At 40.7% G+C, this 25,359-nt stretch overlaps 1 protein-coding gene across 2 annotated transcripts in view; it reads left to right on the top strand.

Annotated features, from left to right (window-relative positions):
• The window catches only part of IL1RAPL1 (interleukin 1 receptor accessory protein like 1), a 949,422-nt gene that overhangs the window by 149,237 nt on the left and 774,826 nt on the right, over positions 1-25,359 (top strand). For both annotated transcript variants that reach the window (XM_048494984.1, XM_048494983.1), the window contains exon 2: positions 10,032-10,137. In XM_048494984.1, coding sequence (XP_048350941.1) covers positions 10,056-10,137 — 82 coding nt within the window. In that variant the 5' untranslated portion in view covers positions 10,032-10,055. The remainder of the gene's footprint in view (positions 1-10,031; positions 10,138-25,359) is intronic.

Here is a 25,359-nt window from a genome sequence, read left to right as displayed (position 1 = left end):
TCTTATGAGATAACAGGCAAGAGTCACTGTAGTACTGGGCCAACATCATTGTTTTGATAGTTCATTCAAGGACAACAGAGGTCTAGCTTTACAGACTCAGGCTTTACTGCAAACAACTGTGAAGCAAACTGGCACCAGCTATGACTCTTCCCTTAGATATCTGATCCCTCCCTGACTAGAAACTTCATGTCTTTGTTGCAGTACCCGCTGTTGGTCAGTTTAACTATCCAAACAACCACCACCTTTTAACAGCAGTTGAGCACACAGAAATGTAGCTACAAGAGTCTTCTTGCTAAGTTTCTGTATATCAGGTTTCTGAACAGATTGGAAAAAAGATAGCAATGGGTTGGGAGGAGATTGGAAAGTGAGGATAGATTAAGAATGTGTGAATAAGATAGCAGACAAGGTAGAAGGCAGAAGAGATAGGCTCTACTGAAAACAGGCATCTGCAGGAAAATCCATAGGAGGTAACTAATATGTAAATGCAATTGCTGTCCGAGGGTGGATCTCTTTTGTGTGGAGCTCTTTACCAATAATACACACTACTCCATTGCTGGGGTAATAAATTGGCCATAGCCATTTTATTGAGCAGAAGTGTGAGGCTAAGCATGGGTCTGGATCTGGTCATGCGGGTAACGTGCTAAAGCTCTGCAGGGCAGGCGCCCTGTCCCGAGCTTTGGTCTACTGTGGGGCTCTGCCAGGCGGATGTTCCTTGCAAGAGATGTTCCCCTTCGGCTTGGTTCGGCAGGGGCGGCCGCCTCTTGCCACTGTTGCCGTTCCCAAGGGGAAGGCGTAGCTCCCTAGCTCCCTTGCCCTTGCCCTTCCAGAGCAATACTAATGCGCCAAAATGCCAAGTATCTGCGCTATGACAAAATGAGCATGCATTAACATGTTAGGGAGAGGTGGGTGGGCAAATTGTCAGCTGGCGAGCACATGGCCAAGACGAAGTAGGGCAAGCCCCTTTAAAGTCTCGGTTCACCTCTCCTTTTTTCTGGTGACACTAGCCCTTTCCAAGCGTGGCTCCCCTTCCCCTTCTGCCCTTACTGGGGTGGCATCAGCTGGTTTCGCTTCTCCCCACCCCAAGCAGCAACTGCGTCTCATGCGTCTCGAGCCCTTCGGGGAAGAGGCGGCCTAGAAATCTAAAATATAAATAAATAAATAAATAAATAAATGGTGATTCACAGACGTCTTTGTTAGAATGGGTGATGAGTAGAGCTGCCTAATTCAGTTTACTGGAAACCTTAATTGCCTAATTTGCATCTCATGAAAATTGATAATTATTCTGCTCAATCACATTAAATTTTGAGCTGTCTACCACCCAGTCCCTTTGGTTTGTGCTGAGCAGCCATGAATGCCTGCTGTATTGGTCTGCACCAATACAAGTTTTAAAAATCTGCACATGCACAAAGACTTCACTGGTTCAGATTGATCAACAGTTATTAGTGACTCTAACAACTACTCAGACAATATCAAAATGTAGGATTTTATTGAAACACAGCATTTATCGATGACTAATGTTTATAATTTGTGAGTGATCAAACTGTCTATTTAATGGTCTGCCTGTAGAGCAGAAAAGTTCTGCGGCAAGGATGGGATGGTAGTAGACCTCAGCTGGGCTGTAAGAATGCACACTGCACTATATTGCATGATTAGTAAGGAAAACAGTGAAATCATCTACCTAATAGTGATGAACTATTGAACTGATAATTGAATAATTATGATTCTGTTTGCAATCAGAATACAGGGTGTGATCCAAATCAGTATGTGTTTGTGCATTCCAGAATGTTACAAGGATTGAAGTCAAGTTTTTAGCTTACTTTGCTAAGAATTAAATTTAAGCAACAAACTGTACATTACATTTTCCTTGGAGCCATATATCAGCTGCTAGAAATCAGGAGAAGCCCAATTTGGCCCAGATAGTCACATGCACAGTGTGCTGCCAGCAGGCAGGAGCATGGCTGGCTGTGACACCGCACGGCAAAGCAGGCAGCAAGAACAAGCGTGGCCAGGTCACAGTTCAATGGGTCAAGGGAGGTGGCAGATAAGGCGTAGTCAGGTCACAGTCCAATAGGTCAGGGAGAACCAACGAGCAGGCTGGGAATCAATGAAGAACCATGCACACAGTGGCTACAGGTAACTGTTCCAGCACCAGTGCCACTAGCACTACATGAAAGGGCACAGATGCCAATGCAGAGGCACTTACATCATCATCAGGGCAGAGTGGGGATCCACGTGGGTGAATGCTAAGGTTTGCTCCTGTGGTGGCATGGATTAGGGCATTCCAAGGGGCTAACTTTAATCAGCTTCCTAATCACTTTCAGCCCAGGAACACTCCTTCTCCCAGTGCAGACTTATGCCATCAAAAAGGGTGCAGTAAGCTGTTGCCCTAAGTGCAGCTTTTCACTGCCAGAAGAGCTTCCCTTTGTTTTCCTGCTGCCCGCCCTGCCGAATGCTTCTTTGGAGACAGTGGGGTAGCAACCTCCCAAGCTGCCATTCAATGATCCCCTCCTTTGGATTGGACTGCCTATGTCAACCCTAAACCAGAATTAATCACAACAATTCCATACTGAACTTTCAGCATATCTTGCATTTGTTTCGCCAGAAGACTTGACCCTGCTGAAAGGTGTGTTCAAGCTGGAGTAATATACAAAAAACTGGTAGCAGTGATTATGAAATATTTTCCAGTGTCCTTTCTAATTTTTAAGAAGAGTGGCATTTGCAAGTGATGATAATTTTGAGTTCATGGAATTTTTAAAATAAATGTTTCATTACCTAGCAAACCCCAAATGAACAAAAATTACTCTTCCTGCTTGAAAACTAGCTTGCGTTGTCATTTTGTGTTCATGCTGCCAAATCTTCAGGGAACAATAATGCAGGGACTTATTTTAGTGAAGCATTACTGAAGATCCTTATAATTATGATTATTTATTATTTATACAGTGCCATCAGTGGTTCTTTACAGACTTTCATGAACAAACAAAAACAAAGTTCATATTCCCTAGGAAGAGAGATCTGAAGAAAGTAAAAGATGGCATCACGTAGCTGCCTTGGGAAGGCATACCAGGCATGAGAGGCATCAAGAGGGAAAGTAGGTGAACTAAATTCCATGGGATTTGCGATCTTCAGTTCTTAAATGAGTTTAAATGAGAATATCATGGAGTAATTCGTCTATTAAAAGCTAATAGCTCGTATAGTTAAATGGAACTTTTAGGTTCAATAACAGTATGTATCTGAATATCAGTTTTTGGAGTAGGTGGGTGTTTGTTGTCTTTTGAATGTTTGGAAACATTCCATACATAGAAAGTGGTGACATTTATTACAGTACTGCCACTTTGAACCTGGTACCGTGATACCATAAATGAGTGGGAATTCAAATAAGGCTGCAGTTTGGAGAAAAAAATTCCCAAATCAGCACACTTGATCCCAACTTCAACTGTGTTGGATGCTATTGCTTTTTAACAGATTAGTTTGTATCAATGTAAATAGGAGTAAGGACCAGTTTACATGTTATAAGTGCTTAGTGGAGTCCTGTTTTATGATACTTTGCATTGCAGCTCATTGTTATATGACAGGCATTTGTGCACGAAAGGTCGTCACCCCAAGGGTCAGGCAATTTTTGTCATGCACTGCATATATTAAAAACATAGGTGGCACAATGAAAAATGCATATTTCATGAGAACAGCTGTCGGCAGTGAGAACCTGTCTTCTGGCAAGCAAAGGCTTCAGAATATATAAATCTCCAGAATATATAAACCTAACAGATCAAGCCAAGTGGTATACACATTTGTAGTACAGTAAAATGTGGGGGGGAGGGGGGTGCATCACATTGGAGTAGTTTTTTGAAAGAGTTGTGTTGAGGCAGAAATTAAGAGGCATAGGTCATTTATGCGCTTGTGATCTCCTTTGCACTAAAAGTACATTTCCTTCAGGTTTCTTCTCAGTTATGTACACATTTCTCACCCTTCTGCCATCACCTCGCCTTCAGATCAAAGAATCATCATGGTTTTCAAAAGCTATGAAAGTGCTACTTTTCCTCTCCCTTCTCAGGGAAAGCAAAGGAAATCAGCATGTGTTTAGCTTTATTCAGGTTTTTGTGCTTCTTCCCTCCTTTCTCTGCTCACACCACATTAGTTGTTCCCTCTCTTTGAGCCACCATTTCAGAAGGGTCAGAAAGGCTTTCTTTTTTATTTCTTTTAATACTTAATAGTCTAGCAAACTAATGCTGGACCAAAAGTGCAGAAAAAAGGTGGCAGGTAACCTCCCCAAATAGAGGTTGCATGGAAACAACTGAGTAGAAGCTGGGGTGGGCAAAACGGTTGATTGGATTGACTAGGAACACTTTGCAGAAGAAGAATCCTTATGTAAATAAAAAAGTTTGGGAAATCCCCACTGCAAAGCAAACAGCTATGAGCTAAGTAGAGCATGCATAAATGACCATGGATAAACAAAATAAAACAGATTGGTAAACAGCTTCAGCAGCAGCCAAACAAATATTCAGTGGAGTCCTGTGTTGCATAGATAAAGGTAGAAATAAGAAAGGAAATGTTGATGAATGGAGACCAATTACAGGAAAGAGCAAAGAGATACTGAAGTTTTTGGAGTATGGACCCATGTGTCCTGCAAAGAAATAGAAAATGTAAGAGTAAAGCTGAGTTCTCATTTCATTTTTCCCATTTTATATTGAACATGAAGTGAGAGCATAGCCATAATGGAATGGCTGGAGAACAAAGAGAATGAAGGCAGGCCTTGTGTACATTGAAGTCCTTATTCAGTGCTCCTGATGCTAGCATACCTCCTTGCACCAGCTTCAGCTAACCACCTTCACATCCTTTAGGCTGCCTGTAAACCCCATACCCTTTCCACCTTTGGGGAGAGATGGAAATGTAGTATGGCAGAAAGTAGAGTCATTCCCCCCAAATGCTGTTGTGGCTTGCTATTTTCTTTTTCTGTTGCTTCTGGCTATTTAGTTTCAAACTGGAAATACTGCCATAATTTCATTGAGCTTGCGCTTATGGGATGCTCTATAAAGCATGTCACGCAGCCCAGTCCAGATGGCGGGGGCTGAATGGCCATAGGAGGTGGAGCTAGCTCACACTGACACTTTTGCCCTCCCGCTGGTGTAAGTGGTATACGCCACAGAGCTCCATGGCATCTGACCCACCTCTAGCCACCACTTCCAGAGTTGTGTCGACTTAACTTGTAGGTCAACAAAACGGGACATTCTAGGAGTGTTCCTGAATGTGGAGCCAATGTTAGTGGCTCCCACTGGGCTTTGGTCCCGGGAATGCCAGTGGTGGGAATGTCAGACTTATGCCACCCTTTTGGGTGGCGTAACTTCGGTTTCCCCTATAGAGGGCTTTTGGGTGGCCAGGGAGGCATTTAGTTTTTTTTGTTTCCCTGCACTACTAGAAACCCTTCTGGAGCTGATGAGAGGGTACAGCAGCAGTGCTTTTCTTAGGACCTCTCAGATCTGGATTGCTCTTTAAGGGGCCTCAGTTCCCACAAAGATATAGGACTTCTTGCAATTATATGTTCTCATACCTGCCTGCTACATGGTAACAGAAGACCCATGTAGATACATACAGAATGAGTTCCAAGTGGTGTTTATCAATTGGTCTCACGTTAGATTCCAGTAGTTCCTTGCCGTGATAATGTATCTGGTGTGCTTATAAAACTTATCTGGTCAGAAATTTCCTCTTCCATATATTACATTTAAAATGTCAGAAGCTTCGATGTGTTTAAATAGAAATTTCTGTTTATTTCATTGTTGTTTCTGTGATCTTTAATGCTTTCTGTGTCTCTGGACTTTAGAAGTTGTCTTAGAGCTTCTACTATGGCAAAGTTTTATATGTTTTCTTTTCTTTCTTAAACAGGCAGTATTCTCTTCAGCAGTCTGGTCCTAATGAGCATGCTTGGCTTTTTTTTTTTAGCCAGACTTTTGTGTTGATCTTAAAATGCTATGTAAAGTCTACATTTCTTTGGGAAGCATTTATTAAACTCTCACAGAGCAAGGAGCTGACTGTCTAGTATCCTAGAGACTGAAGATATCAGCACCAGGATTTCCTGCAGAATCATTTAGTGCAGTGACTGTAAAATGGAATTTTGGTTACAGAAGCGTACTTCTTAGACCTGCAGTGTAACATAGCAACATAGTGTGACATAGCCTTAGTTGCATCTGTTCTGCTTCACCTCTGCATGACTGGGGCTTATTTGTATGGTTAAAAAAGCATATACATATCTGGGGGTGAGAATTTACATGGAATTCAATTCTCTGTTATAATAGTTGATTAATTATTCTATTTATTTTAAAAAAATGTTTTAAAAATGTTTCTGCTGATTAAAAAGTTATTTTCCTACTTACACAGGTTTAGCCCCCTTTATCCTTTAAAGAGATCCAAAGTATGAGTTCTACATTTGTGAATATATCAGAATATTCATAACTTGGGAAAAAATGTCTTAACAGTGACTTTAAAAAGACACAGTTTCCTGCTTTGTTATCCCCTTTAAAATTATAATGCATGTAGAAGGTTTTTGGTGCTTAGTTCTTTAATTGTTTTTAATTAAAGCTGCAGTATAAAAATGGATAGAACTCTTTTGTCTAAATTCTTCTCTCTTTCCCCCCCCGAATATATAAAACTAGTAGGAGTTTTCCCTTTTTCCTGTAGCTTGTTGGAATGTATGTAGCGCTTTCTTGGCCTGTTTTTATTTTTTTATTTTTTGTGTGTGTTTGGCCATGCTGCACTGAAGTAAACCTTTCTGTTTGGACTACTTACAAGCCCACTGCTCATGAATTATAAAATAAATGTTTAGATGAGATTAGCAAATGAGAGTTGATTATTTGGATTGTGCTTGCTGATTCTGCCTCTTTCCTTCATGTATTCAAGGTCCATTTGCACAGGAACTATTCACAATTATTATTTTTTTTGTTGGTGTATTCATTTAGAAATTTGTTAAAAAGCACCTCTCCAGGGCCCTGATGAAACCATAAAAAAAATTATAACAAAATATAAAAATAACTATCAAGCCATTGACTACAGCGTTAAAACAGTTTAAAAATAATACAAAATGAAAACAGTATTCAGCAGCGTAAAATCATCATAAAATATTTTAACAGGGAGTATAATATAGCAGTCATACTACAATCCTTAAAATAGAAATAAGCTACATAATAAATATCTGTATTTGATGTAGGGAGTTTCATAGAGTGGCTGTACTATTCTGCAGTAGTACAGCTAAATTTCAGTCCAGTAGCACCTTCCAGACCAACAATATATATATATATTTGGAGGGGTTGCAACTTTGAGAATAAAAACTCCCTTATCAGGTATCTGACCAAGGGAGCTTTGGCTCTCAGAAGCCTTCCCCCCCCCCCCCAATTTTGTTGCTCTCTAAGTTGTTACCGGACTAGAATCTTCGTGTAGGTATGTTCTGCATGTAATCCTTATGCCAATGATTCCTTTGCTGCATGGAAGATAGAAGTAGGCTACTTGTTAAAATTCCCGCTTCAAGTCCCTGCTTCATTCACTCAAGCAAGAGTTAACTGTTGAAGTCACATGACTAGAATCACATGAGCTTCTGGAAAGATCTCTCTGTTTCTTCTTTCAGCAAAATAGAGAGGCAGACACACAGGCAGACATAGACTGCATAGATACCCAGACTGAGCATTTGCATAGAGTTTGCTGTTTCCATATTTAGTACTAGTGGGGTCCTGCCATGTAAGAACATAAGAACATAAGAACAAGCCAGCTGGATCAGACCAAAGTCCATCTAGCGGCAATTGTCCTTCTCATCACAGTCCGCAACCCACACAGATGTCCTTGCAGGTCCAATGATCTGCAGCATAGCCTTTTGGGGTGGTCAAATGGAATCCCTCTTTCCCTTTTCAATTCACATTGTTATATGGTGGTGTCTTGGTTTTTAGTATAAGGTAACCCTTTCCATTCCACAATGAAACTGTCCAGAGTGCGAATCCCACTGTCCATGAGGCTGGTTGACACACACAGTCCTGGCTGGGGTAAGGCAGAACTGGGGCAAGGAGGCTATCCCAGTCAGGAAGCAGAGGCAGGGTGGTGAGGCGCTCAGGCCGTTTCCGCCTGGCATCGTTGGGGGTTGGGTCGGCGCATCCCATGCCAACCCAACCCCCCTGGGACCGTTCACACGAACGGTCCCAGAAACAGCCGGGACGATGGCACCGCGGAGCGCCGTCGCCCAGCCGACCCGGTGTGTCTCTGGCCATCCGGCACGTTGCTGAGGCCTGGAGACACGCCCCCTGGCCCTGTGCGACTGCTCCAGCGTCGCAGGGCAGGGGGGCGTGTCCCCAGGCCTTGGCGATGCGCCGGACGGCTGGAGACAAGGTAAGTGAAGGGGGCAGGGGGGAGGGCGCCTTGTAGCCACTGTCGTTCGCACAGTAGTGGCTCCAAGCCACCGTTTTCCAGAAACCTTGCTCCCCGAGTGAGGTCGGAAAGCGGCGGCTTTGCACCGGTCGGGGGGCGCGAGGGCGGCGCGGCTGTGAAGCAGCTGCGCCCCCTGTGTGAATGGCTCCCTGGGGACAGCGTTTTTGCTGTCCCCAGGGCACCATTAACTGCCCATGCGGAAAGGGCCTCTGATCGAGGCCAACTCCCTGGGTTCGTAAATGGCCATGTGCAAAAGAAGCGGAGCCAGTAGTGTTGGTTCACTTCTACCCTATGGATTTTCTTAGAAGAAAAAGGCAAACTCCAGCTCACTTTTAGTAAAAGAGAGCTGTGGCGAATATGGGTGAGGAAGTGGGTAAGTGGTGGTTGGATGTGAGGGAGGGCAGAGTGAGGTGTGTGAGGATGAGCTGGATGTGTATGAGAGTATGTGTGTTATGTGGTAGTAGTGGGTGAGGCACAGAGAGTGAAAGTTACCTGTGTGTGAGGGGGAGATCCCCACCTGATGTCTCACACGACAAAGTGTGTATGTGTTTCCCTTCCACTCGTATTATCTAACAGTATTACCTATTTACTGTTTTCAGTGCTCATCTGTGGCCATCTGAGCAAACATTGAAAGGGCATACCAACCCCTCAGGCCACAGACATGCTGCACAAACATTCTAAGGCCTGGTGTGCCAGGAAAAAGATGTTTTACCTGGCTCAGGTATTGAATTTCAGCAATGTGAATATCCAAAAACCTGCCCACATTGGAAAGGCACGTTGAGTGAAAATTTGAAAGCAATCCATCCAGTTGCTTGGAGTTAAAGCACGACTCAGAAACGGACGGTTTGCTTTTGATATATATAGATAAATTCTGATGTTATCTAGTGAATTTCTCTAAAACAACACATTTGTTTCTCTGCCCTATTATTTACTCTGCTAATTCATTGCAATACAACAAAAGGTTATGGGCCCAGATGCTTTTACTGCATATACTTTTCTCTCTGATGCAAAGTGAGTTGCTTATATAAAGGAAGCTTACGTAAAGAAGCAAGATATCAGATAAAGAAGCTTCTGTCAGCAGCTCTAACCCAGCAGTGACAGTTTCAGCAAATGTGAGTACAGTATAAACCCAAACCGATATCTGCTTGCAACCAGTCCCGCTATACCTGCTCTCCATCATTTGGATGAGCAGAAGTTTATGATCTGGAAATTTCAAATGAAACATGCTCTTGCTATTCAGAATCTTCTCCATGTGAATGAGCAAGAAATGCCCAGAAGTCTCCATAAGTTGGAACTATTTAAAATGGCTTATTCCAAAGCATGCTATCTTCTGGCTTCAACAACAGGGGATGATAAGAGTGTCCCTATTATGAGCTGCAAATCTCCCCATGATCTTTGGAAAGGCTTGAAAGAAAACTACTGTGGAAAATCAGTTAAGAAAATAAGAATTCTAAAAAGGAAGGTCGACAGTGCAAGAATGAAAGAAGGGGGAAATTTGAATGAGTATTTGGAATGGGTGGTTGAGATTATGCAAATCAGGGTAGCTGTTAAAGTTTTGGAAGATGAAGATGTGATTTCTGTAATCATGAATTAAATACAGATCAATGTTTCAACATCTCTATTTCTTTGTGCTTTAGGGAACAGCCTTGGAGAACTGGAAGATGAAAGCTCCTATTCCTCACTTAATCCTCTTGTATGCTACTCTTGTTCAGAGTCTGAAGGTTGTGACCAAAAGGGGCTCAGGTAAGATTGTTTTTTCGCTCTCTTTTCAATTAGTCATGAAATTGCAGTTTTGGATTTCTACACAAAGCATGTTGTAGATCCAAAAACATGTTGTAAGAAATTGTAGTATTTTTTTCTGGACAAAAATATTTTTGAAAGTCCATGAATTGACTGGCTCTGTTGTTTGTACATGCATGATTCTATAGAGAACTATATAGAGAACTTTCTACCAATGTTATAGGGCTCACTGGTGCTTTACTATGTTGGCAATTGAATAAAACTAGTTAGGTCATGATACTAAAATAGTATTATTACCAATGTTGCATTGAATTGTTGTATTTCTGCATTTTTACAGAGAAAGGTAGGCTTTTAAGAGATACAAAAAACCCTTTACATATCTCCTACCATTTGTGTCCTTTTTAATGCATCTGTTTACATCTGATGTACAGCTGCTTAAGAGTCTATTTGAGGGACTTCCTCCTGTAAATTCTAGTAAATACCTGGTCACATACTAAACATGATGATGATAGAGTATTATATAGCTAATCAACTGATTACTTGAGAAGGTCATTAATTGCAAATTAAACCTTCATTGTTCTCACTACAAAGTGAAGGAGTAATGTATGTCCATTGCTAAGGGCATACCAGGTCAGTTCCCTTTCTTGCTCTTGCTCTTGTGTAATGACATTTGAGTTGCCTCCATAGCAAGTTTTTCTTGGAATTTATTTCTAGTCATATGTCTAATTATGGGAGAATGAAGTTACTCATAATTATTCAAATTCCGTCACTCACTGCTAGTCAATATTGTGAGGGAACGTTGGTGCTGTTGCCTTGGTATGGGGAAAACATTCCCACTTCTTCCTAGCTCCCACCAATTCTGAATACTTATGAACCATTTTGCAAAGAATTATGAAAAATATTTTGAGATGTATATTTCTCAGGACAAAATAGTTTCTGAAAAATGCCTTCCAATTTTGTTAAGCACTTGTTATAGCCTGTGCAATGCATCATAAATGAATTTAAGTTAGATGCTATAGAGCAGATGAGCAGGTTTCCTCCATGGTCAATTAGACAAGTTGTTCGATTTGAAGGCTGTGTGCTTGAATTGTCATTGAGTTCCCAAAGGATTGTTGCAGTGGTTGCAGTAATGGTAATTTGAACTGTGGATTCTTTTTCTTACCAAAGGTGTTCACGATGCTGGTAACAACATAATTTACTGTAGGCCACATCAGCCAGTAGACTTAATCACATCCTTGTAACAGACAAATGTTGGCTTGGAATGGATTTTTTAAAGATAATAATACTATGTTAGAATAATATTTGGCTATATTTTTACCCTTTGAATAATCTATATTAAGTAAATGATGTGAAATACTTTTAATTGCAAAATAGTGTTCCAGTGCTGAATGTAATTTCATGTTGTATCATGTCTCAGTTTGTTTGATCAAGACCCTCACATTCACTGTTAGACAATGTAAACAATAGTTTTGCTAAAACCATATATCTCATGAGCCTTTCATTATTTATATTATGGTGCCTTATTTTTCTGTTATTATTTTTCCAGTTGTTGAATTTTTGTTTCCCTCAATTTAAATGATCATTTATAGTGAAGTCAGATTTTAAAAAAAGAACTCAAAACCTGCTTGGATTAGGACTTTACTGCAGTACATTCTTAGTTCATGTCATTTGAAATGAAGTTCACCATGGCAAAGATCCTGGATTTATCTTTGCAGGGAATATAAGAAAACATTCTTAAACAAGGATTTATGTTATTATGTTTTTGAACTTGGGGCACAAATCTATATATTAAAAATAGTACTTCACTTGTTAAAATCTGCCAATGAATATCTGCTTCAAATACTGTCAAAGGCAGAAACCAGAATTATATTTATAAGGACAAGGATTTTTAAAAATACTCAAAATCAGAAATTAAAAACTTTTAAGGGCATTTCTTGATATAAAAAGGGATTGCTTCTGATCACCTTACATTTAAAAGATATGTTCAGTTTGTGGTTATAATTTTATAACAATTTCACAATCCAGAGAGCAGTTGACTGGACAGTTGGTCTGCATATTACTGATCATTTATTATTTCCAAAGTATTCATGGTGGGATATTTCTATCAAGATAATAGTCAGAAAAGGTGCCACCATTACAGCCACCTCTTCATTCTTGTTGGCTAGGAGAAATTGTGTAAATGACTTCTCTGTATTATACTTCATTTTAGCAATTAGGGGACCAAGAATGTGTGCATGGGCTTCTTTGTGTAAACAGCAGTGTGAAATGATATGCATACTGTGTCAGGTAGCATAGAGAAACAAGGGCAAATCCAGTCTGGGGATGGAATATGGTGGAATTTTCCAATCATTATTGCTGAAGGAAAGGAATTCAGTCTGCTCTGCAATGCAATGGGATGGTCAATGTCGACAAATATTTTGCAGTCTTTCCATATTGTGATTCCTTTGTCAAGCATAAGCATAAGCATTTATTGTCATTGTGCACGCACAACGAAATTTACAGCAGCATTCCTTGATGCACACAATTTCAGACTCATACCCCATCCTCACTTTCCCCTTCCTCCACCCATCCCTACACAGTCCCAAACATATCAACACGAAGCCACGGAGTTTAGCATAGCCACTGCTCTAGAGTAGAAGCTGTCTCTAAGTCTCTTTGTCCTAGTTTTGACAGACCTGTATCGTCTGCCGGATGCTAACAGTTCAAAAAGAGAGTGTGCTGGATGAGATGGGTCTCTCAGAATATTTTGGGCTTTCTTTAGGCTTTGGGAATTATAGAGTTCTTCCAAGGAGGGGAGAGGGCAGCCGATAATCCTCCAAGAGCTCCTGGTGAACAGACCCTTGGGCATCATCACTTGTCTATCATGATCTAACATGCAGCATTCTAGTGTTTGCTAAAAACTCTGTGATAAAACTCAGAAAAGACATAATTCCATCAATGCAATTGTGCCTTTCATTTCCGTGCCTCCCTTCTGCTGGATGCTGTTTCCTATGTTATAAAGCTTTATAAATCCATTGTTACTTTTCCTCCCAAACCATTTATTCTTTTCCAATTGGTTCAATTCTGAAATAATGCAGAAACTGTATGCATGGATGTATCCTTTGATAATATCCCTAGTTCTCATATGGCATGAGAGCTATAGCCACATCTTTCCTTTTCACATTGCTATGTAATGTGGGAACCTAGGACCATGTGATCCATAGTATAACTTATTTATACCTGCACATGTTCTTTAAAAAATGACCTTTCTAGAAAAAAACCCACACTGAGGGGGGCCACCATATTTTTTTTAAATTACCTTAGCAGCAAAGTTACATTATCATATTGATTCTGGCTATTATGCAAATAAAATAAATCCTCAGGGAAGGTTATGAGAAGCCATATAAAACAATTAAAAAATGAAAATAACTGGTAAAAACTTAAAAGCACAGAGAATTTAATTTAAAAAAAGTATCCCAGAATACAAAGTTTTCAGTTGATATCAGAAGGCCTTTAATGGACTAACCATCTGCAATACAAGAGGAAACAAATTCTGAAGAGCAAAGGTGATTGTAGTTTTCTAACAATCATATTTCTCTAACTGAGATTTTCCATAATAAAGTTTATTCAGCTTATTCCTGACTGGGATTTTAACAATAAGCCTTCCTTAATTGACTTTAAAGCATAAGGCACAATGCATGGGTAAAGGCAGCACACACTTATCTTGGCCCTAAACTATTTAGAACTTTAAAAAAGTAATGCCAGCACTCTGTATTTGGGTCTGGAAGCACATTGGCAGCAAATGCAATTGGGCAAGATTGAAGTAATGTGTTTGCTATGGATAGCCCACTAGGCACCTTGCCTATCTTTGGTCGAATCCCCACTACCGTCTTAGCCAGGTTTCAGAACACAAACTAACCAGGTTTGAGGGACGACCTCCCCGGTCGAATCCCCACTACCGTCTTAGCCAGGTTTCAGAACACAAACTAACCAGGTTTGAGGTTGTTTGTGTTCTGAAATCTTGCTAAGACGGTAGTGGGGATTCGACCTTTGTCTCCTGGGTCTCCAGGGTCAGTCCAAGAACATGTCAAAATTGTGACCTTGGTCCTTCAGGGGCAGTATAATATATTACTTGGTAACTCCAGCATTCCCAAGTTCCTTCCCCAAATTTCCAGGAATTTCTTAACCAATGCATGGCAATCATAAATTTGATGGCCCAGTCCAGACTGGGAGATTGCAACAGCATCAGAGAGCAACAGAAGCCTGTGCTGACATTTTTGCCACCTCTGGCAGTGTAAGGGGCACCCCAGTTGGCAGAGAGTACAAAGATGATGGTGTCCGGGAGCCCCACAGCTCTACAGTGGAAAAAACCTGGAAGTGGGCTTTGTCATAGAGCCACACTGGCATCTGACTGGGCTCCAGCATAGGGTAGGCAGTTGGGGCACTCCTCGGGGTAGAGCCAGATTTTGTTGGCTTCCACCAAGGCTTTGGATCCAGGAACGCCATGGTGCAGGTCTTGGAAGCTACGCCACCCAAAAAGGTGGCATAACTCTGTTTTGAACTGTGGAGGGCTTTTCAGACAACCAGGCGATTTTTCTTTTTTTGCTATCCTTCCTTTTTTGCTGTCCTTCCTGAAAACCTTCTGGAGGCGCTACAGCATTGATGTTGTCTCTGGCTGCTGGAACCCTGTGGATTGGACTGCTTGAGAGAACAGAGGATTCCTGCCAGTGCTGTAACTGAGAGACCCACCTTAGTCTATGTAATTTTTAAGGCTACCATTAAGACATTTCTATTCTCTATGATATAGCATTATGGAGTGTGGGATTTTTTTCCTGAAATTTAGATATAACTGCTGATTCCTCTATTATGTTTTTTCTCTTTTATAAGAGGGGTTTCTTCATTTTGAATGAAAAAAAATCAGTGCACTTTTTTATGAATTCTGCTCTCACCGTTGTTTTATTGTTACCCACCATAGCATGGTGCTGTAGCAGGAGGGTTGTAAAGTTTGGGGAAAAGTTGCCTGCCTCAGATCACACACTGAGGTAAATTCTGCAGAACTCATCTTTGCTACCCCTCTTTTCTTTGAATTGATCTTTGATCTAAACAGAATAGATTAGAAACAGACTTGAAAAAGAGGAAAAGAAAAGGATTTCAGGTGAGTATTTAGGTAAAGAGGAATGAAGAAGAGTATTGCTCTTAAAAATCATACTTCTCTAGGGCCCCTTCTGCACATGCAAAATAATGCGTTTTCAAACCACTTTCACAACTGTTTGCAAGTGGATTTCGCCATTCCGCACAGCTTCAAAAAGCAGTTTGAAAGTGCATTATTCTGCATGTGTGGAATGAGCCTAGGTTTTCTCAAATGCTATGTTTGGCATTTTGTTGCTTTTATTTGGAATATATTATTTTGTATTGATGAATACTACAAATATAATTTGGCCATTTAATGGAAAGATGATGAATAAATAAAAATAAACTGTCAAACCACTTGGGAGTGGAGTCAGTGGTCTTGTTCTTGTTCTGTTAATATGACAGTTCAATGTTCACTTCCAGTTCGGTCCTAAATTTGGGACACAGCTGACAAATTAATACAGAAGTTGTTTATTCGGTTTTTTATTTCTGCACCTGGTGACTAATGGAGATTTTCACTAAAGATCAGACAAGAATGCAATGAAAAATATAGGCAATGTGATGTTTCACTGTGTCTTTTTTCATCCTGTGTAATAAAAGTGAAGTTTCTTTCAGCAATTCAAAGCACACACTTTGTGTATCCAAAGGCACAAAGCTCTGCTTTCTGCTTCTCTGTGGGCATAATGGGCTCCCTTTGAAAACAAGATGAAACTAAAAAAAATTAGACACATATCTGTAGATTGTTCAATACTCATCCTGATTGAATGGTTTTAACAACCTTTCAAGCATGTTTCCACCCCTCACTCCCTATTCTGTTGCCTAAAGCACTAGCATTTTTGGAAGAAATGTGCAGAAATGGTAGAATCTGTGCAACAAATCCACAGGTTAAAATAACCATTGGTTGCAACATTGTGTATAGTATATATCTGAAGCCTCTATACTACCATTTCCTGAATCAAGATGTGTGTACACTTTTAGGCACACAGGCAACTTCTATACCTGTAGATAGCCCAGTTCAGTTCATATAAGGGCAGGATTGAAAGGAATATGTAAACTGATGCCTCCATTTGAATAAAAATGACTTCCCTTGTATAACTGTTCCCAGTGAGCCTCAAACAATCCAGCCTAAGACAATTTCCCAGATTAGTTCAAGAGGGAATATTTATCTTTTTCACCCTCTGTTATTACCCGTTGCTTTTAATTTAGGGACCCCAATTTGCATCTATTGAGTGAGAAATTTAACATTTAATTTCAGAATGCAATTCTGCAGTGGAGTTAGCTGGCTTTTATATAGAACAGGGCTCAGGACTCTGTGAAAGCATAAGTATACTGTTCTAGTACCTGTTTTATATTTTTAAGGTAACCAGCAGCCTATCTAGGGAAGCAGGAGGCGTCATGAGCTCCAGGCGTCACTTCTGAGGGGTACATTTTGCGTTGTGCCTCTGCCACTGTGTCCCAGTTAGGAACTCTCCATTTGGGAGTGCAGTTGAATGCTGGCAAGCAGAGCTTGTCCTGTTCATAATCTCCACACAGAGATTGTAACAGGGCCAACCGGGCTTGCCCTGCCCTGCAGGCTGCAGCTTAAAGCTAGATCCAAGCCTGGACTCAGCTGAGCTCAGACTGAGGCCAGCTGCTCTCAATCCATCTAGCTTTATACTGTTGACTATACCCCTGGAACTTCAACTGACCAGAGGTGGAGCTTGGGGCTAAAGCCAACAGTATAAAGCTAGAGGCTCTAGAGCAGCTGGCTTCAATCCAAGCATGGCTGGGGCCAGGCCTGCAGTTTAGAGCTGGATCCAAGCCTGGCCCTAGCCAGGCTCGAATGGGCCCCTGCTGCTCCCCCTCCTTTTGGAGTTTGAATGTGGGCCAGCCCCACACCTAGACTCACAGTGGAGATGGGGTCAGGGCAAGCTGACTCGCGCTATTTGCAATCTCCACTTGGAGAGGGGGCGAGGAAACTCCTGCTTGCTCTTCACCTCCTCCACACTCGTCCCATGCCCAACCTCTATGTGGAGGGGGACAGAGCAATCTGGCTCACCCTGTTGCAATCTCCATGTGGAGATTGTGAATGGGGAGATGACAAGGCTGCTGGGGGTTATAAGAGATAAGAATATAGACAATTTTCTTAAAGACTAGAAATCCTTTGCTGACTACTTACTAAAAACAGAGAAACAACTGAAGGATTCGAGTCTTAAATGAGAACAGCATATTGGATTAAGACAATTTTATGATAAGAACTAAAAGTAGAAAAATGTAGATATTAATTATAAGCATGGAGTTAGGTTTATGTTTAGATCCATAGTGAAGTAGCTGAAAGTTACCCCTTTCAATTGGAACTATTATTGTAGTTGGAGGGGGGATTCGTTTGGGATCTCTTCTTTATCTTTCTATGTATGTATTAACGGAATGATAATAGTGGATCCATGTCCTAGTATTGAGATTCTGAGAATTATAGTTTCGGGGAGAGGTAGGGTCTCAAATGATATTGTCACTAGCATCCCTCGCTCAGGTAAAGACATGACAACAAAATATAGGTTATAGCCTTACCAGTAAAAAAAAACACCCGATTTGTTGACCTGTTGACTGCATGATGTTTGAAAAGGAAGAGACTGAAAAATGGCTGCTTTGGAGGGTTGACTATCGCACCCAGCTGCTGTTTCTCCCCTAACCAAACTCCACCATCTTCAGGATCCACTTCCAAAGGTCTAGGAGTTTCACAAACTGGAATTAGTGGCCCTACTTGCTTGGCCCTGTTTCCAGTGGCTTGTGCCATCATCAGACCTTCTAGTCCGCTGTAATACCTGCTGCTCCTTATTCTGCTTTTGAGTCTGTTGTGAAGGTGGGACAGAAGGAGGAGCTGTCTTTAGAGGTAAGCTTTGGAAAGAAAGAGGAGTCTGGAGATCACCCCAGGTACACCTGGGCTATTTGGGGGAATGATGGAAGCACTGATTGTTCATTGCCTGCTTTCCTTGTGACCCGTAGTCAGAGGGTTACTGTTGGAGACCAGCTGTCATGAGAACAGATTCTGTGATGTAGCACCATGTTTTTAAATCTTTATTTAAAGTCCTTAGGATCAATCATCTGTACTTTTATAGGCTGTAATTATGCTCATGACATTGAGGGTTTTTTTTCTTTATCCAGATCCCCTGCCAATGAGGTAGAAGTTATGAGCTAACATCTGACTGATGTGGTTAATTGTCTAAGGGTGAACAAGCTGAAACTGAATCCCAGCTCACAGACATGATCCTTGTTGGGAAATCTAATGTCTTGAAGGACATTGAGCTTCTGACAGTTGATGGGATTCAGGCGACTCAGATAATAACTCAGGAGTTATAAGTGGACCCAGCATTATTGCTGGAGAATTAAGTTGGTGTAGCCTGGAATATGGTTCCCTAATTTTACTTGGTCTATCTGGCCACATGGATCCATATCATAGTAGCCTCATTGTCATAGTAGCCTCATAGTAGCCTAGTATAATGCTCTCTGAATGGGTCTGTTCTTTAAGTAATTCAGAAAGTCCTGCTGGTACAGAACATTTTTGGGAAGGTATTCTTTCATTAAAAAATAGGATTGTGGTATATTGGAATGGATCAGGAGGGTGCTTTGGTATATCTTGATTTCGCTACCTTGACTTCTATTTGTGTATTCTTTTTTCTGTGGTGTTTACCGTATATATTATGTTTTAATTTTTTTCTCTGCGTTTTCTTTTAATTTTATAATTCTAGTTCTGTTTTATATCATATGCTATTTAGTTGCATTGTTTCTGTATTTCTTGATTCTCCTTGGGACTTAGTAAGAAAGGTGGACTATAAATGAAATAAATGAATCAATATGTGACACAAAAACATGACAGGTCACAAATACAATTGTCATGTCAGAGAACATTATTACTGTTTTTGCTGATTCTGGGACTGTAGGCATGTTCCTGTTTTGAATCTGGATAAGGTCTTTCAAGTTCAAAGAATGTACCCTACCCCACAGACAACTTTGCCAGTCTTTTTTTCTTAATGCAGAATTGGTAGTGAAAGAACGTATTTCTAAAACAGAAAGGAAACCTGTGGTGGTTCCATTAGTGACTAGCTATGCCTCTTATTTATGTTTAGCCAACTTTATTGAAGTGTGTTCTAAATAGCTTGGCTCCCATGGTTTCTCTGAAGGTATCTCATTGTGCAGCTCAAATTAAACTCGGAGCCAAAATAAAAACAAATGTGCTTCTTGGTAGGCACATGTTTTACAGTCCTAGTAATTTGCAAGAATTTTGTTTAACTCCAGCATGGTTGCTATAATTTTGTCTGTATACGTTCCAGAAAGAAGTGACGATTGTTAAATCTTATTATATTCCTCCTCCTGATTGAACCATGAGGCACTTATTACTGAGAATGAGGATTCATTGTTAATGGAGAGTTGAAATACTAATCAAATAGGATGCAGACCGGAGAAAAGAGAATCAAATGGTTACTAAGTTTCTATCATTTTTTGCTATAAGGAATGTTTTATAAAATAATTGAACGCTGCAATGCCATCTGGTGGCTTTGCTGAGCTATTAAAAAACCAACATTGAAAACAAGGCATGTAGTACTAAAAGCGGAAAAGAATAAAAGAAGTCTTAAATATAGCTTAATCTGATATGCCCTAATTAAAATATTTTTGGCAAAATTTGGGGAGTTGAAGGATTTCTAGTAATTTAACATGTTGCCCATTCTGCAGCTACTATATTATGTTACTGTTTGGTTCAGGTATTATATATGGTTTAAATGCCAACAGAATAAAAGGCGGGAGGGGGCTCATAGCCAGGTACATACCTTTTGTGGTCAGTTCTGAAACTGATCAAATTACTCACAAATAAGTTCAGCTTAAATGTATAAACTTCTTCACCCAGAATTAATGGAGGCCAGAGGGGCTGGTTTGGAAAGCACTGTGTACACCTTTCCCCCATAGACCCAGGAAGGTTACCTGGAGAAGTGGCATACAAACTTGCTAAATAACTAAATATTGAAACCCCCGCCCCCATCTCCCAAAGCTCAAGGCTCCCCTCCATTGATTGTGAAGTACACTTGCAAGATTTATATTGTTTGTAGGGTAAAGGGCTTTCTGCATGTAAATCTCTCAGTCTGCATAGATATGTTAGTTGGTGTTTCTTCTGTTCTGAAAAGAAGGTCTTTGGAAGTGTTTGTAAGAGAGTTTTAATATACTGGTTGCTGGAGATCAGAGAAATCTCTTCAGTTATTTAACTGAAATTATTGCTGTTGTGCTGTGTGGAAGGACCACGAAGTCACACGCCAGCCAATCCTGCCTGTTCTTTGTTATTCATGTTTCTACTGTTCTCATTTATATATTGATTCATAATCAGCTATTTCTGGGTATCTGCTTCCTTATCTCTATTTCCTGACTCAAATTCATTTCCTTCCTCATTCCTGCCTCTGTCCTACTTTTCTCCCCCCCCTCCCCAATTCTGGCTACTGCTTCCCCCCTTTTAATTTTACTCATACATTCCCTGTCTTCTTTTTTTCCTACTTCTATGTTATTCATAAGCAAAAGCAATAAAGACAAATGCATATATTTATGCACAAACACACATATTCTGATGTTATTTCTGGTTGTTCCATGTTATTGCAGTAAGATGCATATCTTTCCTGCTCTGCTTTCAAATGCAGCTTGATAAGCATTACTATTCAACAGACATAGAAAGCTGAAGATATCACTATAACACAATTTTTATGTCACGATTTTTAAACAATCTTTTCCAGATTGAATTTGAAACATTTATTAGTGTTCTCTCTCTTTCTCTCTCTCTCTCTCTCTCTCTCTCTCTCTCTCTCTCTCTCTCTCTCTCTCTTTGTTGGCAAAATGGAGGAAGAAATACCAGCATCATGGTGCACAAAATGAGCATAAGCAGCTTAGCATATAAGGAAAAGGTCATGCTTTAGATTGCAGTGCTGGAATTTGCTGACACTTTTGCTCAGGGTTATTTTTGCTGCTAACGTCTTAATGTAAAATGCACATCTCCTGTTGCTAGTTTTCAAGATTTATCTTTCTATCTAATTTATGAAAAGCCAAGTTTCCCTTTAGCAACTGTTATTAGAGGAATATGATAACAAATTATGGCACACATAATTTTTTCTAGACAGTTTTTCCTGCAGTCGGTTTTATTGCAATGCTATGACTTTTTTTTTTTAAAAAAAAAGAAGCTTCCAGGTTTAGTGATGCAACAGCAGGACATTGTGTGTTTCTGGTAGTACTCAGCAGTGCTATGTATTGGCACATTTTTGGGGGGAAGGAGGGCTCTCAAAGGGGGAGTGATGGAACCTTATTTGAAAACCAGTACTTTTTAAACTAAAAAGTAAAGGGTAGGGTGAATTATGCATGGGGTAGAAAATGTTGACAGAGAGAAATTTTTCTCTCTTTCTCACAATACTAGAACCAGGGGGCATTCATTGAAAATGCTGGGGGGAAGAATTAGGACTAATAAAAGGAAACACTTCTTCACGCAACGTGTGATTGGTGTTTGGAATATGCTGCCACAGGAGGTGGTGATGGCCACTAACCTGGGTAGCTTTAAAAGGGGCTTGGACAGATTTATGGAGGAGAAGTCGATTTATGGCTACCAATCTTGATCCTCTTTGATCTGAGATTGCAAATGCCTTAACAGTCCAAGTGCTCAGGAGCAACAGCCGCAGAAGGCCATTGCTTTCACATCCTGCATATGAGCTCCCAATGGCACCTGGTGGGCCACTGCGAGTAGCAGAGAGCTGGACTAGATGGACTCTGGTCTGATCCAGCTGGCTTGTTCTTATGTTCTTATGTTCTTGACTAAAAGCACTGAACAACAAACAAATATAACATCTGGTTCTGGTGGATCTTGTTCCTACGCTAATAATTTCTAAGTGCATGATGCAACAATTACCCATTAATGGAAATTTGCTCTGAGGTACAGCATAGCCCTTTGAATCCAACACAACATTTTGCTAAGACCACCTAATGAATTCTGGTCAGAACACAGATTTAAACGAGGAACCTCAGAGACACAGTTCATTATCTTACCTAATGATGCTATGTCAGGTCCCCAATATAAATATAAACAGTCCAAGTCTGGGCATGCCAATGGCCTTGGACTCATGGCCAACCCAACACTCACTCCAGATTAGAGGGGGTCACTGAGTGAGCCGCAGGCAGTGGCAAGGAGGTTTGGCCAAGTTGTGGCCAGGGACAAGACTGGAGCACCGGGACTGGAGCTGCAGGCCTCTGGCATGACAAGACCAGCTGGGGGCAGAACCAGCTGCTAGCATGGGAGCTGGGGGGGCGGGGCATGATCAGGGCTGGACAGGCTTGCCTGATGGAGAGAGGATGGAGCTGAGACAGGAAAAAGGTGGATAAAGGGGCCATGGGAGGAAGAGAGGGGTATGGGAGGATGGAGAGAAGTTCGTGGAGGGGGTGGAGCTGAGACAGGAGAAAGGGGATAAAGAGGCCATGGGAGGAAGGGAGGGGTATGGGAGGATGGAGAGAAGTTGGGGAAGCAGAGGGGGAAAGGAGAACCAACAGAGGGAAGTCGGGAGGGAGAAGGAGAAAACACCAGAGGGAGAGGAGAGGCAGGGAAAGGTGGAAGGAAAGAAGGAAGGGTCATTCACAGAAGAGCAGCAAGGAGGGACTGAGCAGCAGGGCAAGCCAGGAGCGCAGCCAAACTGTGGGTGAAGAAGCTTAACAGCTTGAGCCACTCCCTGGAGACCTGGACTGAGGCCAGGAACAAGAGCACCCTGGAAGGGGAAAGAGGGTTGGCACCCCACCCCACAAGGGGGGCACAAACATAAACCATTATAGAAGTGTCTGTGTCATAATCTGATTTATATTATTGCTGTTATGTTTTTCAGGTACATTTTAAATTCGCATTCATGTGTGCTTCTTAACCGATAAAACAGCACACATAAACATTCTTTTTGGAATCATATGTTTCAGATCAGATCATCAAGAGTTTTGAAGTTTTATCAGTGTGTATATGTGTACAGAGATATAATTTATATATTTGAGAAAGAGAGAGAGAGTTTTGGAGTTTTAAGCTTTCAAGAGTAAAAACTCCCTTTGTCAGATAAAAGAGATATGAAATAAATGTTATATTATTGCAAATTGTATGTAAGCCAAGTTCCTGAATAAAATGGAGAATGTTTTTCCAGTATACTTACAGTGTTTCTACTAGTGGTAGAGGATGATACCCTAGCTTGCTGCGGCTGATGCTCCACTGCCAAAGTAGACTTCACTCAGATGCCATGGCATGTAGACTAATTATTGTGCACAAGTAATCAGTGGTGGAAGTAAGTTCAGCCTTGTAGAAAATTAGGAACTTGTTAATATATTGACTGGGAGAAATGATGAGTTGCTGGTAAAATCCTTATTTCTTCATGCCAAATTGAAACCTTAAATAGAAGATGTGATCTTCCTTTCTAATATCTGATTCATCTTAATTAAGATTAGCTGTTTCTGCTATGCAGCTTTCCTCGGATACAAGGACAGCTAGGGGTGTTTGTCTGTTCCTTATGATTTAAAGCCTGATGTAATCTGCATATTGATTGGATTGTAACCTTGTAGCCTACAACATGTCCCAATTCTTTTCTAGTAGACCTTTGTAAACAATGAATCAAAGAGGTGAGAAAGAACTATTCAAAGTTGTTGCTTGGAGTTACCTTTAAAGAAATGTTGATGTGGCAAGAAATGAATCGGCCCTTACTCTTTTCCTCTCTAAAGATTTTTCACTCTTATAAGAATAATGATTTGTAATCTATTTGTGTTCTATATACATTATAAATGACTGAATAATTACAAGTTACTAGTATAATTCCCAAAATTGTTCATCGCAAACTAATCCTTTCGTGGCAACTCCAGGTAGTCTCTTTCTCTGAAAGCAACTTGCCTTGCAGTTTAGGGAGTTTACCAACTGAAGCCTTTAAGAGCTGATCATTATATCTTTACCGGACATAAATCCCAGTTTCATTAACCTGCTTCTTGTGTCTTTTCCAGTTAACATCTTACCTGTACTTCTGCCTTTGTGCCTAAGAAAGCACAATGGATGGTGCTAGCTAACCACCTGAATTCAGATGTCACAACAGACCAGTTAGTACAAGCTATGGTAGCATGCCCTTGACAGAAATCCCAGTTTGAGGATCGACTTAATATAGATGTCACAACCAGCCAGCATTTGATAAAATTAAAGCTAATAATCCTCAGTTTGATTCTGGCCATGAAAGCCTTCGACAATACAAATCATCAGTTTATTTAACATGGAAACTCTGATGTCCTTCCAGAAAAAATAGTTCAATACACTTGTAATCTTTCCCTCCTCAGTCATCACCCAACTTGTCTCAAAGTTGCAGATAAAAGGGAGCAATCCTCTTCATAGTATTTGTTTTGGCAACCAAATTCATGCTACTGTATTGCCTGGTGATGTTCATTAGGGTTCCTAAAATAAATTATGGTCATTCATCTTTGCCCAGTTGCTCAATGAAATACATCCATTCATTCTTTTCTTCCTGTCAAGAATTTGAAGTCAGTTTCTAATAGATTCCATTTTCATCAATTAGAAACATACAAAGAAAGCAAGGGCAGGAAGGAGGGTCTGTCGAATATCTCTAGCTTGAGCCTCATCCTGTGGCATATAATAAAAATAACCGTAAGGGATTTTGTAACCACAAGTTACAAAAGTATGCGTTGATTTCTGTTCAAAGAGAAATCCTTTTAAGAGAGAAAAAAGAGAGAATAACTAGAATCAGTGGTTGTGTCTAAAAAAGAAGAGTTTGGAAAAAGAATTTCCACTCCCTGTAGCATCATGGCTTTTGTGTACGTTTAGACAGCATAGAATTAGCATGGCAAGTGTCAGAAGAACTGTGGAGTGGCACAGCAAAAAAAGCTATGCAGAGAAGAGGCTGTCTATTGTGTAATGTAAAGAAAATGTATTCAATTGTGCTACCCTGTTTCTCTGAAAATAAGACATCCCCTGAGAATAAGACGTAGTAGAGGTTTTGCTGAAGTGTTAAATATAAAGCATCCCCTGAAAGTAAGCCGTAGCAAAGTTTTTGTTTGGAAGCATGCCCGTCGAGCAGAAGACCAGAGCATGCAGCTGTGGAGTGGAAA

The sequence above is a fragment of the Sphaerodactylus townsendi genome, linkage group LG04 (assembly GCF_021028975.2).
Source record: "Sphaerodactylus townsendi isolate TG3544 linkage group LG04, MPM_Stown_v2.3, whole genome shotgun sequence".
NCBI lineage: Eukaryota > Metazoa > Chordata > Lepidosauria > Squamata > Sphaerodactylidae > Sphaerodactylus > Sphaerodactylus townsendi.
This window is presented reverse-complemented; position numbering and strand designations above follow the sequence as displayed.